At 44.2% G+C, this 15,000-nt stretch overlaps 1 protein-coding gene across 9 annotated transcripts in view; it reads left to right on the plus strand.

The window, feature by feature from the left end:
- The window catches only part of LOC109869484 (retinoic acid receptor gamma-A), an 81,058-nt gene that overhangs the window by 13,578 nt on the left and 52,480 nt on the right, over positions 1 to 15,000 (plus strand). For all 9 annotated transcript variants that reach the window (XM_031804306.1, XM_031804308.1, XM_031804310.1 and 6 more), the window contains exon 2: positions 8,229 to 8,653. In XM_031804306.1, the coding sequence (XP_031660166.1) occupies positions 8,476 to 8,653 (178 nt within the window). In that variant the 5' untranslated portion in view covers positions 8,229 to 8,475. The remainder of the gene's footprint in view (positions 1 to 8,228; positions 8,654 to 15,000) is intronic.

Here is a 15,000-nt window from a genome sequence, read left to right on the forward strand (position 1 = left end):
GAGGTGAAGAGAGGAAGAGAGGGAAGAGAGAGTAAGAGGGAACGAGAGAGATTAAGAGGTAGAAAGAGAGGTGAAGAGAGGAAGAGAGGGAAGAGAGGGAAAGAGAGAGATTAAGAGGTAGAAAGAGAGGTGAAAAGAGGAAGGAAGAGGGAAAAGAGAGAGAAGCCGAGGGTAAGAGAGGGGAAAGAAATAGGGAAGAAGGGAAAGAGAGGGGAGAAGGATCCATGTTCAGCGGTTTGCCTCTTCTAAAATGTACACTCTGGTCTTGTGGGGTTTTATGCTCCTTTTACACTTTGTATTATTTTATTTATTTTATTCCCTCTCTTTCTAATATTCCCTCTCTTTCTAATATTCCCTCTCTAATATTTCCCTCTCTTTTCTAATATTCCCTCCTTCTTTCTTTATTCCCTCTTTCTTTCAATATTCCCTCTCTCTTTCTAATATTCCCTCTCTTTCTAATATTCCCTCTCTTTCTCATATTCCCTCTCTCTTTCTAATATTCCCTCTTTCTAATATTCCCTCTCTTTCTAATATTCCCTCTCTTTCTCATATTCCCTCTCTCTTTCTAATATTCCCTCTTTCTAATATTCCCCCTCTTTCTAATATTCCCTCTCTTTCTAATATTCCCTCTTTCTTTTATTCCCTCTCTTTCTAATATTCCCTCTTTCTTTTATTCCCTCTCTTTTCTAATATTCCATCTTTCTTTTATTCCCTCTCTCTTTCTAATATTCCCTCTCTCTTTCTAATATTCCCTCTCTCTTTCTAATATTCCTTCTTTCTTTCTAATATTCCCTCTCTCTTTCTTTTATTCCCTCTTTCTTTCTAATATTCCCTCTCTCTTTCTAATATTCCCTCACTCTTTCTAATATTCCCTCTCTCTTTCTTTATTCCCTCTCTCTTTCTAATATTCCCTCTTTCTTTCTTTTATTCCCTCTCTCTTTCTTTTATTCCCTCACTCTTCCTTTTATTCCCTCTCTCTTTCTAATATTCCCTCTTTCTTTCTTTTATTCCCTCTTTCTTTCTTTTATTCCCTCTCTCTTTCTAATATTCCCTCTCTCTTTCTAATATTCCCTCTCTCTTTCTAATATTCCCTCTTTCTTTCTAATATTCTCTCTTTCTTTCTTTTATTCCCTCTCTCTTTCTTTTATTCCCTCACTCTTCCTTTTATTCCCTCTCTCTTTCTAATATTCCCTCTTTCTTTCTTTTATTCCCTCTCTCTTTCTTTTATTCCCTCTCTCTTTCTTTTATTCCCTCTCTCTTTCTAATATTCCCTCTCTCTTTCTAATATTCCCTCTTTCTTTCTTTTATTCCCTCTCTCTTTCTTTTATTCCCTCACTCTTCCTTTTATTCCCTCTCTCTTTCTAATATTCCCTCTTTCTTTCTTTTATTCCCTCTTTCTTTCTTTTATTCCCTCTCTTCTTTCTAATATTCCCTCTCTCTTTCTAATATTCCCTCTCTCTTTCTAATATTCCCTCTTTCTTTCTAATATTCCCTCTTTCTTTCTTTTATTCCCTCTCTCTTTCTTTTATTCCCTCACTCTTCCTTTTATTCCCTCTCTCTTTCTAATATTCCCTCTTTCTTTCTTTTATTCCCTCTCTCTTTCTTTTATTCCCTCTCTCTTTCTTTTATTCCCTCTCTCTTTCTAATATTCCCTCTCTCTTTCTAATATTCCCTCTCTCTTTCTTTTATTCCCTCTCTTTCTTTTATTCCCTCTCTCTTTCTAATATTCCCTCTCTCTTTCTAATATTCCCTCTTTCTTTCTTTTATTCCCTCTCTCTTTCTTTTATTCCCTCACTCTTCCTTTTATTCCCTCTCTCTTTCTAATATTCCCTCTTTCTTTCTTTTATTCCCTCTTTCTTTCTTTTATTCCCTCTCTCTTTCTAATATTCCCTCTCTCTTTCTAATATTCCCTCTCTTTCTAATATCCCTCTTCTTTCTAATATTCCCTCTTCTCTTTCTTTTTATTCCCTCTCTCTTTCTTTTATTCCCTCACTCTTCCTTTTATTCCCTCTCTCTTTCTAATATTCCCTCTTTCTTTCTTTTATTCCCTCTTTCTTTCTTTATTCCCTCACTCTTTCTAATATTCACCCTCTTTCTCCCCAGCCCACGAGTAGGTCTGCTGCCTTCTGTTTGGTGACAGGCAAGCTTTGAGATATGTGTGAATCACTGTTTGACTGTGTTTTCCTAGGTAGGGTAGGGATAAGGTAGGTTAGGTTCCTCACATCAGACTCACAAATGGAACTCTATTCCCTATGTAGTGCACCAGGGGGCTCATAGGGCTCTGGTCAAAAGTGCACTATAGAGTTGTAAACGGCTTTCATCAGAAGAAGAGGAATCATCGGACCAAAATGCAGCAGGGTAACGTGTTCATCTTTAATAAGAGCTGAATAAACGAAACAACAAACAGGAACACCCAAACAGTCCTGCAAGGTGAAATAACACTAAACAGAAATGAACTACCCACAAACTAAGATGGCAACACAGGCTACCTAAGTATGATTCCCAATCAGAGACCACGAAAGACAGCTGTCCCTGATTGAGAACCATACCCGGCCTAAACATAGAAATACAAAAACCTAGACGTACAAACATAGAATGCCCACCCAAATCACACCCTGACCAAACAAAAATAGAGTATGACATCCTGACATGTAAATACCACTACATTAGCGCTGCACTTTATTTTTGGGGGGCATACCCAAAATGCCTACTATTTTACAATGCAGGTACGGGTATTCGGACACGGTCTCTGTCTCATGGATGAATTGATGTGGTGATGTTTCTGTCCCCCTCCAGACATCCCCTGGGAATATGTGTAGCACATGCCTGGCCCTGGCGTGTGTGCGTGTGTGCGTGTGTGTGTGTGTGTGTGTTAGTCCTGTAATAATCCTCCATCTCCCCTTTCTCCTCTCCCAGCTCTGATGGTTTACACACACATACATTGGCATTATGGGCCGAGTTCATGAGGCAGATAACGAAACAGGGAGATAACCCCCCCCCCCCCCCCCCCCCCCCCCCCCCCCCCACACACACACACACACACACACACACACACACACACTCACACTCACACATATTAATATGGGTCTGTGTTTGTAAGGAGTTTTTGTTTTTTCCAGCCTGAACCTCTTCCCTCATTAGGCACACTGTGAAATATTTAGTGATGTTGTAGTGGGTTGGCCACACTGAACATTTGCATATGGGTCATGGTAATGGTTGTACAGAGGACAGTGGAGAGGGAGAGGACCAGGTAGTGTTATAGAGGAAGGAGGTGACTTGGTGGGTTAGGTTGGGTGTAGGGGAGGGAAGGCTGGTAGTTTTAGGAGGAAGAAGGGTTAGGGGAGTGACAAGGGCATGGTCATTGGGGTTTGAGTTGTTGGTTAAGAGTTGCGTCGAGATAGTTTTTTTGAGAAACGGACTGGAAGAGAGAGATCGAGAGGGAGGCAGAGAGAGAGAGAGAGAGATGAAGAAAGGGAGAGAGAGATTGCAGTTGGAGGCTGTGTTGGCAGTATGGGGTTGGTGCCTATAGTCTGTGGGGCTGTTTCTGCTGCTCCTTCCTGAAACGTGGCCACCCAAACCTGCCTGCCACCCTGCCTCCCTCCCTCCCTTCCTCCCTGCCTGCCTGCCTGCCACCCTGCCCCCCCCTGCCTGCTAGCTCCCCCTCTCCCTTCCTCCCTGCTCTGCCTACCTGCTCCATCTCTACCTCCCTGCTCTGCCTGCCTGTCTGCTCCCTCCCTGCTCTGCCTGCTGGCTATCTCTCCCTCCCTCCTTGCTCTGCCTGCTCCCTCTCTCCCTCCCTCCCTGCTCTGCCTGACTGATCCCTCTCTCCCTCCCTCCCTGCTCTGCCTGCTTGCTCCCTCCCTCTTCTCCCTGCTCTGTCTGTCTGCTCCCTCCTTCCCTGCTCTGCCTGCCTGCTGCCTCTCTCTCTCTCTCCCTCTCTCCTTGCTCTACCTGCTCCCTGCTCTGCCTGACTGATCCCTCTCTTCCTCCCTCCCTGCTCTGCTGCTCCCTCCCTCCCTCCCTGCCTCCCTCCCTCCTTCCCTCCCTCCCTTCCTCCCTGGCTCCTTCCCTCCATCCCTCCCTCCCTGCCTCCCTCCCTACTTGCCTCCCTCCCTGCCTCCCTGGCTCCTTCCCTCCCTCCCTGCCTCCCTGGCTCTGCTCTGGGTTCACATGTGGAACAGTTTACTGTAATGGAACTCTAACTTAGTGGTGGTTTGAAGCTGCCTGCAGCAGTAGAGTATAATTAACTGGCTCTGGTGAAAGAGAAAGAGCCAGAAAGAAAGAGAGGAAGGGAGAGAGAAGAGAGGGAGATCAGTGGAAAGGGGGATGTGTGTGTTTTTGCACATGTGTGTAGTGTGTGGAGTTCAAGAGTGCCTCTGTGTTGTTTTTGTTATATGTGTGTGTAACTTTGATGTGAGTATGGAAAATAGTTATGTTTCCTGGGCAGGCAGCCACCCCTTAGTGCCGCCCAGTGCCCATACTCTGTCACTGTGCCCATACTCTGCCTCTCTCACTCTCAGCTAGTTCAGCATTTCAGCTAGTTCAGCATTTCAACTAGTTCAGCTAGTTCAGCAGCTCAGTTAGTTCAGCAGTTCAGCTAGTTCAGCAGTTCAGCTAGTTCAGCAGTTCAGCTAATTCAGCAGTTCAGCATTTCAGCTAGTTCAGCCAGTTCAGCAGCTCAGCTAATTCAGCAGTTCAGCCAGTTCAGCAGCTCAGCTAATTCAGCAGTTCAGCCAGTTCAGCAGTTCAGCCAGTTCAGCAGCTCAGCTAGTTCAGCAGTTCAGCTAGTTCAGCTAATTCAGCTAGTTCAGCAGTTCAGCTAGTCCAGTAGTTCAGCTAGTTCAGCAGTTCAGCTAGTCAGCAGTTCAGCAGTTCAGCTAGTTCAGCAGTTCAGATAGTTCAGCAGCTCAGCTAGTTCAGCCAGTTCAGCAGTTCAGCTAGTTCAACAGTTAAGCTAGTCCAGTAGTTCAGCTAATTCAGCTAGTTCAGCAGTTCAGCAGTTCAGCTAGTTCAGCAGTTCAGTTAGTTCAGCTAGTTCACTAGTTCAGCGGCTCAGCTAGGTCAGCAGTTCAGCAGCTCAGCTAATTCAGCAGTTCAGCATTTCAGCTAGTTCAGCAGTTCAGCATTTCAGCTAGTTCAGCAGTTCAGCTAGTTCAGCAGTTCAGTTAGTTCAGCAGTTCAGCTAGTTCAGCAGTTCAGCTAGTTCAGCATGTTCAGCCAGTTCAGCAGCTCAGCTAATTCAGCAGTTCAGCCAGTTCAGCTAGTTCAGCAGTTCAGCAGTTCAGCTAGTTCAGTAGTTCAGCTAGTTCAGCTAATTCAGCAGTTCAGCCAGTTCTGCAGTTCAGCCAGTTCAGCAGCTCAGCTAGTTCAGCAGTTCAGCTAGTTCAGCTAATTCAGCTAGTTCAGCAGCTCAGCTAGTTCAGCCAGTTCAGCAGTTCAGCTAGTTCAACAGTTAAGCTAGTCCAGTAGTTCAGCTAATTCAGCTAGTTCAGCAGTTCAGCTAGTCAGCAGTTCAGCTAGTTCAGCTAGTTCAGCAGTTCAGTTAGTTCAGCAGTTCAGTTAGTTCAGCTAGTTCACTAGTTCAGCAGCTCAGCTAGTTCAGCAGCTCAGCTAATTCAGCAGTTCAGCCAGTTCAGCTAGTTCAGCTAGTTCAGCTAATTCAGCAGTTCAGCTAGTTCTGCAGTTCAGCAGTTCAGCAGTTCTGCAGTTCAGCAGTTCAGCCAGTTTAGCAAGTTTAGCCAATTCAGCAGTTTAGCTAGTTCAGCCAGTTTAGCCAGTTCAGCCAGTTTAGCCAGTTCAGCAGTCCAGCAGTTCAGCTAGTTCAGCCAGTTTAGCCAGTTCAGGAGTTCAGCCAGTTTAGCCAGTTCAGCAGTTCAGCCAGTCCAGCAGTTCAGCCAGTCCAGCCAGTCCAGCAGTTCAGCCAGTTTAGCCTGTTCAGCAGTTCAGATAGTTCAGTTAGTTCTGCAGTTCAGCGGTTCAGCCAGTTCAGCATTTCAGTTAGTTCTGCAGTTCAGCCAGTTCAGCAGTTCAGCCTCAGATCTTTCTTTTTTCCCTCTTTGCTTATTCCCAGAATTCCAAGATTCTTCCTCAGTCTCTGTTCCCCCTGATTCACAAACCACGGCCGTTCCAGATAGCAGCCCTGGCTGATTTCCTTGGCTCTGCTGTTTCTCCAAACCACATTTCAAAAACAAGCAGCTGACACCACCCACTCATAAAACCTCTCTGGGGGGGGGGGGGGGGGGGGGGGGACAGAGATTTGAATGGGACGCGCACGGCGCTGGGCTCAGAGTTAGAGCTAGAGACAGCCAACAGCCGTGTGCTTTTCCAGCGACAAGCTGTGTCTACAGTGCTTATGTGCTTCACCTTACCTGGGACTGAGGACAAGTGGGCAATCATGCTGGACTGGTGTTAGCCTAGATGGGTACATTGGGCTGTCTGAAGCAAAAGAGAGATGGAGAGAGTTAGAAATGGAGGTAAAGGAACATGATGGCACTGCGTTTATGGTCTAGACTTCTGGGCTGCCATTCATGAAAACATCAAATGTATTATTAGTGACAATATTCCATTTTCTCCCAGCCTGTATATTCTGGACAGTGGTGGGAAAAGTACTGAATTGTCATGCATGAGTTGAAGTGCAAAGTCAAGTAAATGCTATAAATCAAATTCCTTATGCTAAGCTAACCGTGGTGAATGTATGGTTGAATGGTCCTCCCGACTGGGTACTTTAGCAGCATACAAGAAACGTTCTTTCCGACGTATTCGGGGGTAAAAAAGAATCTTGATCAGGTCAGTGGTTCGTGAGATCTCTGTGAAAAGGGTGTTACGTTTAAGCCATAAGCCAAACTCTCAATGTGGTCTATACTTTTGGACAGTGTATTGCTCCCATTCTCTCTGCCAGTGTGATGGATTTGATTTGAATGTAGTCCTGTTTTCTGTGGGTTTTTGTTGGTTGGCATCTTTTTTATTATTATTATTTTTGTTATTGCTTTTTTCGTAGGGTCCTACTACTTTGTATTTGCTGTATTCTGTTGTTTCTATATATATATATATATATATATATATGTGTATAAATACAAAAAAATGACAATAAAATGTTGGTCAAAAAAAAGAAATGGAGGTATAGGCATCAGCAGTTAGGCGGGCAACCATTGTTCCTCTCTGTCTTTCTTCCTCTCTCTCTCTCCCTCTCTCCCTCTCTCTCTCTCTTTCCATTTCTCATGTGTTGGATCCCGTGTCTGGGCCTTTGGTCCTAGGGGATCGAGGCAGAGAGAAAGGCACAGGAGACAGAAAGGCAGGCTGCTGTGCGGGCTAGAGCCAGGGGACCAGGCAGCAGAGAGGCAGAAAGAGAGAGATACAGAGAGGCAGAGAGGCAGAGCGAGAGAGAGAGAGAGAGAGAGAGGTTGAGAGTTGTGAGACAGAGAGGCAGGCTGCTGTGCGGGCTAGAGCCAGGGGACCAGGCAGCAGAGAGGCAGAAAGAGAGAGATACAGAGAGGCAGAGAGGCAGAGCGAGAGAGAGAGAGAGAGAGGTGGAGAGTTGTGAGACAGAGAGGCAGGCTGCTGTGCGGGCTAGAGCCAGGGGACCAGGCAGCAGAGAGGCAGAAAGAGAGAGATACAGAGAGGCAGAGAGGCAGAGCGAGAGAGAGAGAGGTTGAGAGTTGTGAGACAGAGAGGCAGGCTGCTGTGCTGGGTTGGCAGCATGAACAGAGAGCCTCTTTATTGTGGAGTTCTGCTGATTTAAATCATATGGCATAGCCTGGAATCACTGCAAAAGTCTGGAAGCCTTTCAAAACTGCTGAAACAAGAGCTCCTTCACCCTCCCTCCCTCCTTCTCTCCCGCTAACTTTTTTCAAACAACTCTCTTATTTTCTTTTCCTTTCCTCACCCCCAGTTTTCATGCTTTTCCTTCTTCTACTCGCTTTTTGACTCTCACAGTCTCTCACATATCCCCCCCCCCCCACACACACCTCAACGTTTTCAACATAACCTGTGTTCACTATTGTTTTGATGTTTGCACATGCCTCTGAGATGACTGTTTTGCAAATAAACTATTCATTGTTGCAGATCAGTCCTCAGAGTTTACGTATGTTGAACTGTGCTTGTAGAAAACAAAGTACATTTACATTCGATTTTAACATTACATCATGTGACAATATTGTAAAAAGTAGTTATTATCAATTTTGTAGAACAAAATAAAAATAGTATGTTTTTTTTGTGTCTTCTTCTGATAGGTGCATTCGCATGATCATTCCTAAGAGCAGAAGACCAGAAATCTCCTCGGCCAACCAGAACCTTAGGTCCTCATCCAGCCCAGCGCCCTGATAGGCTACCGGTGGAAGAAGTGGAATTCCCAGTTGGCATTCCCAATTTTCCTGTCCTCTACCAGGTGGTGTGTGATATTCCCTAGCCCAACGGCCTGAAAGAGGGTCTGTCTTGGATACCACAGGCCTTCTGGGTACTCCTCTCCTCTCCATTACCATGGCTACCAACAGGGAACGGCAGGTGGGTCAGGTGGGTCACATGACAGGTTTCCCACCTGCTGTCTACCCATTTGCCTTCAACTCCATGCGGAACCACTCCTCCTTTGACCTGCTGGCCAATAGCAGCCTGTTTGGGAGATTCAGCACCGACCTCCCTAAAGAGATGGCTGCACTGTGTAAGTGAAGTTACTCAAACATATTGTGTGTGCATGTACATGTGTGTGCCTGTGTGTGTGTGGGGGGGGGGGGGGGGCTGTTGTAGATGATTAGGTGGTGACACAGTCAGAGAGTCCTGGAAGTCAAACCGTCTTCCTTCCCACAAGTCTCAAATAAGAGAGGTGATGTCATCAAATATTGGAAAATGCTCATAAGAGGCTGTGTCTGCTGCCATTCTGAAACTGCAGGTATATATGTGGCCACAGGGGGTGCTGTTGTATATCGGCGGAGACTGAAAGGGAAAAAAAGGGAGGAGAGAAGAGAAAGAGACATTTGTTAGTGATTTATAGCTTTTCTCTGCAGTGGAACACCTTGAACAATTTGAAATGGTGAACGGCACAATATAAAGACGTCCATTTAAAACCACTCAAATGTGCCTATGGCGTTTCTAAGGGTTATAGCTTTTAACGTCAACGCAAAACATATAAGTAAAGAAGTAAACATTGCCCTCAAAGGTTTCAAAAGCATAAAGACATTTCAAATGTTGTATTAAACAGTGTTTAACCATGTGCACATAGTTGTAGTATGCATACTAGGGGAAACTAAGTAAACCGATAAATATTGGTTGTATTTACAATGTTTGTGCAACGGATCACAAATCTTGCTACTGTAATTCCACATTGCGGCATTTCGCCTAACAGATATGGGAGTTTATCAAAGTTTTATTTGTTTTCAAATTCTATGTGGGTCTGTGTGTTCTGTGGGAAATATGTATCTCTAATATGGTCATACCTTTGGCAAGTGCAGCTCAGTTTCCACCACATTTCTCTAGCCAGGTCTGCCTTCGGCGGCCATTCTCAATAGCAAGGCTATGTTCACAGAGTCTGTACATAGTCAAAGATGTCCTTCATTTTGGGTCAGTCACGGTGGTCAGGTATTCTGCTACTGTGTACTCTCTGTTTAGGGCCAGATAGTATTCCAGTTTGCTCAGTTATTTGGTTGATTCTTTCCAGTGTGCCAAATAGCTATCTTTTTGTTTTCTCATAATTTGGTTGGATCTAATTGTGTTGCTCTCCTGGGGCTCTGTTGGGTCTGTTTGTGAACAGAGCCCCAGAACCAGCTGGCTGAAGGGGACTCTTTTGTAGGTTCATCTCTCTATAGGTCAGGGCTTTATTTCTAAAAAATAAAAAATGTAAAAGTGGTGCGTGCATATGTATTCACCCCCTTTTCCTATGAAGCCCCTAAATAAGATCTGGTGCAACCAATTACCTTCAGAAGTCACAGAATTAGTTAAATAAAGTCCACCTGTGTGCAAGCTAAGTGTCACATAATCTGTCACATGATCTCAGTATTATATACACCTGTTCTGAAAGGCCCCAGAGTCTGCAACACCACTAAGCAAGGGGCACCACCGAGCAAGAGGCACCATGAAGATCAAGGAGCTCTCTAAACAGGTCAGGGACAAAGTTGTGGAGAAGTACAGATCAGGGTTGGGTTATAAAAAAATATCAGAAACTTTGAACATCCCACGGAGCACCATTAACCTCTCTGGGATATGTGGGACGCTAGCGTCCCACCTGGCCAAAAGCCAGGGGAAATGCAGAGCGCCAAATTCAAATAAATTACTATAAAAATCATGGCATGCATTTCATCCGGACGTGAAAATACTGCCCCCTGTCACCAAGAAGTTAAATCCATTATTTAAAAAATGGAAAGAATATGGCACCACAACAAACCTGCCAAGAGAGGGCCGCCCACCAAAACTCACGGACCAGGCAAGGAGGGCATTAACCAGAGAGGCAACAAAGATACTAAAGATAACCCTGAAGGAGCTGCAAAGCTCCACAGTGGAGATTGGAGTATCTGTCCATAGGACCACTTTAAGCCGTACACTCCACAGAGTTGGGCTTTACGGAATAGTGACCAGAAAAAGGCCATTGCTTAATTAAAGAAAAAAAAGCAACCACGTTTGGTGTTCACCAAAAGGCATGTGGGAGACTTCCCAAGCATATGGAAGAAGGTACTCTGGTCAGATGAGACTAAAATTTAGCTTTTTGGCCATCAAGGAAAAAGCTATGTCTGGTGCAAACACAACACCTCTTATCCCCCTGAGAACACCATCCCCACCATGCATCCCCACCATCCCCACACCATGCCGTGGGGATGTTTTTCATCGGCAGGGACTGGGAAACTGGTCAGAATTGAAGGAACGATGGATGGTGCTAAATACAAAGACATTCTTGAGGGAAACCCGTTTCAGTCTTCCAGAGATTTGAGACTGGGATGGAGGTTCACCTTCCAGCAGGACAATGACCCTAAGCATACTGCTAAAGCAACACTCGAGTGGTTTAAGGGGAAACATTTAAATGTCTTGGAATGGCCTAATCAAAGCCCAGACCTCAATCCAATTGAGAATCTCTGGTATGACTTAAACACTGCTGAACACCAGTGGAACCCATCCAACTTGAAGGAGCTGGAGCAGTTTTGCCTTGAAGAATGGGAAAAAATCCCAGTGGCTAGATGTGCCAAGCTTATAGAGACATACCCCAAGAGGCTTGCAGCTGTAATTGCTGCAAAAGGTGGTTCTACAAAGTATTGACTTTGAGGAGGTGAATAGTTATGAACGCTCAAGTTTTCTGTTTTTTTATCTTATTCCTTTTTTTGTTTCACAATAAATAAATAAAATTTGCATCTTCAAAGTGGTAGGCATGTTGTGTAAATCAATTGATACCTACCCCTCAAAAATGTATTTTAATTCCAGGTTGTAAGGCAACAAAATAGGAAAACTGCCAAGGGGGTGAATACTTTTGCAAGCCACTGTAAAATAAATATTTTCCAGGATGTTGAAAATGTGTCTTCCGGATGTAGAAAAGGCGTCGGCTCATGCTTACTGGTGTGTATAGCATACCATGTCGGCCACAATGGAATTTTATGAATGCCCATCCATGTGGTAGGCCTACCATTTGTAAAACAGGAAGTTGCATTGCCTTTATTAGTCCTGATTCCTGTGACTAATCAATTTGGCTATATAAGCTCTGAATATCAGCTACCAAACATTATCAGGAGTTGCCGTGAGCCTATTTGCCTGTACACAGTGGGAATTGATGAAGTATTTTATTTTTCACTATGATCAAAAAATGGATGGATACAAACTTCATGACAATGGGGTGAAACTCCTGGACAACAGTTGTGATTGTTCATTCCGTAGCGTCCATTTTACTTTGACCTGTTGTATTTGATTGAGCGTCATTTAGGTTAGGCTATTTGATCGGAGAAACCTGCATGATGTAAAAAAGTGTCTTTCTCATTACATTGTAGGCTACAGAAAAGGCCACATACTCTTTCTACCATATCCTGTATCTGCTACATGATTTATGTTTGATCATTTTTGGGGGGAACGGAACGCTGGTGGAGCGCCACAGTGATGCGCCTCTTCAACAGCACCCTGGAGAGGGGCGCTGGGAATGAAAAAGCTAAATAATTTGCGCCCCTTCCTTTGACAAAGTGGCCACTGTTTATCAAAGGGCGGCATCACCTCTCACCTAATCAGCGCTAACCTAAAAAGCTCATTTGCCACTGGTTGAGAGAAATTGTCATTGATTTTAGGTAGAATTATAGGTGGTTTTATGTGTTGTTGTTGGAGGTGCGTCTTGGTCTGTTTAGCTCAGAAAATGCCACCCTTGTCAATCCTCTGCCGTGAGGACATGGAAGAACTGGACATTTTTCAGCTTAAAGGAAGTGTACTGTATGCAGATTGTTGCGACATGGGGGCGTGCATTATCATGCTGAAACATGAGGCGATGGCGGCGGATGAATGGCACGACAATGGGCCTCGGGATCTCCTCACGGTATCTCTGTGCATTCAAATTGCCACCGATAAAATGCAATTTCAATTTTAAGCCGGATGGGCAGATCCTGGTCTGGCATGGTTACAAGTGGTCTGTGGTTGTGAGGCCGGTTGAACGTACTGCACAATTCTCTAAAACGACGTTGGAGGCAGCTTATGGTAGAGAAATGAACATGACATTCTCTGGCAACAGCTCTGGTGGACATTCCTGCAGTCAGCATGCCAACTGCACAATCCCTCAAAACGTGAGACAACTGTGGCATGTGTGAACAAAACTGCACATTTGGCCTTTTATTGTCCCCAGTACAAGGTTCATCTGTGTAATGATCAGGTTGTTTAATCAGTTTCTTAACATGGCCAAGGAGAAATGCTCACTAACAGGGATCTAAATGAATTGTAGAGAAATAAGGTTTTGTGCGTATAGAACATTTGTATGGACACACCTACTCATTCAAGTTTTTATTTTTATTTTTGACTATTTTCTATATTGTAGAATAATAGTGAAGACATCAAAACTATGAAATAAACGCATATGGAATCATGTAGTAACCAAGAAAGTGTTATATTATAAAAATATTTTGATATTTGATATTCTTCAAAGTAGCCACCCTTTGCCTTGATGACAGCTTTGCACACTCTTGGCAATCTCTCAACCAGTTTCATGAGGTAGTTACCTGGAATGCATTTCAATTAACAGGTCTGCCTTGTTAAAAGTTAATTTGTGGAATTTCAGTTGGAATTTCAGTTAGTTTGAGCCAATCAGTTGTGTTATGACAAGGTAGGGGTAGTATACAGAAGATAGCCCTTTTTGGTAAAAGACCAAGTCCATATTATGGCAAGAACAGCTCAAATAAGCAAAGAGAAATGACAGTACATCATTACTTTAAGACATGAAGGTCAGCCAGTATGGAACATTTCAAGAACTTTGAAAATGTCTTTAAGCGCAGTCGTGAAAACCATCAAGCGCTATAATGAAACTGGCTCTCATGAGGACCGCCACAGGAAAGGAAGACCCAGAGTTACCTCTGCTGCAGAGGATAAGTTCATTAGAGTTAACTGCACCTCAGATTGCAGCCCAAATAAATGCTTCACAGAGTTCAAGTAACAGACACATCTCAACATGAACTGTTCAGAGGAGACTGCTTGAATCAGGTCTTATTGTTGAATTGCTGCAAAGAAACCACTACTAAAGGACACCAATAATAAGAAGAGACTTGCTTGGGCCGAGCAATGAACATTTAACTGGTGGAAATCTGTACTTTGGTCTGATGAGTCCAAATTGGAGATTTTTGGTTCCAACCGCTGTGTCTTTGTGCGACGCAGAGTAGGTGATCGGATGATCTCTTCATGTGTAGCATGGAGGAGGTGTGATCGTGTGGGGGTGCTTTGCTGGTGACACTGTCTGTGATTTTTGTTTTATTCAAGGCACACTTAACCAGCATGGCTACCACAGCGTTCTGTGGCGATACGCCATCCCATCTGGTTTGGGGTTAGTGGGGCTATCATTTGTTTTTCAACAGGACAATGACCCAACACACCTCCAGGCTGTGTAAGGGCTATTTGACCAAGAAGCAGAGTGAAGGATCCGATGACCTGGCCTCCACAATCACTCAACCCAATTGATATGGTTTGGGATGAGTTGGACCGCAGAGTGAAGGAAAAGCAGCCAACAAGTGCTCAGTACATGTGGGAACTCCATCAAGACTGTTGGAAAAGCATTCCAGGTGAAGCTGGTTGAGAGAATGCCAAGCGTGTGCAAAGCTGTCATCAAGGCAAAGGGTGGCCACTTTGAAGATTCTAAAAATATATATATATTTTGATTTGTTAAACACTGTTTTGGTTACTACGTGATTCCACATGTATTATTTTATAGTTTTGATGTCTTCACTATTATTCTGCAATGTAGAAAATAGTTAAAAAAATTAAGAAAAACCCTTGAATGAGTAGGTGTGTCCAAACTTTTGACTGGTACTGTATATATTTTTGCAGAATTCTGCATGAGTCTCAGTTGGGTGTTTGTCCGTTTTTGTGATTTTTGGGTTGGTGACTGGACCCCAGACCTCTCAACCATAGAGAGCAATGGGTTATATAAAAGTTATTGAAGTATTTTAGCTATATCCTAATTGGGATGTCGAGTTTTATGTTCCTTTCGATGGCACAGAAATACCTTATTGCCTTGTCACTTATATCATTCACAGCCTTGTGGAAGCTCTCTCTCTCTCTCCCTCCCCTCAGCCCAGCATGCCTGAGCACCTCTCCAGCCTTTCAGATGTCAATCACTACCTCCCCCTCCTGCTGCCCACTTAATCCTTAAGGTATTTACAGGGAACCAGAGAGAGAGGAGAGAGAGAGAGAATCCAAAAAGTAGGAGAGTAGAAAGAGAGCACCCGGGGGTAATGTCCTGGTGCGGTGGAATCCAAGAACACACCCTGCTAGGAAAACACACACACACACACCTCTCTGTCTCTCTTTCATGTAAAAAATTGAAACACCCCTCTCATGCACTCACTCACACTGAAT

This window comes from Oncorhynchus kisutch, linkage group LG24, assembly GCF_002021735.2.
Source record: "Oncorhynchus kisutch isolate 150728-3 linkage group LG24, Okis_V2, whole genome shotgun sequence".
Classification (NCBI taxonomy): domain Eukaryota; kingdom Metazoa; phylum Chordata; class Actinopteri; order Salmoniformes; family Salmonidae; genus Oncorhynchus; species Oncorhynchus kisutch.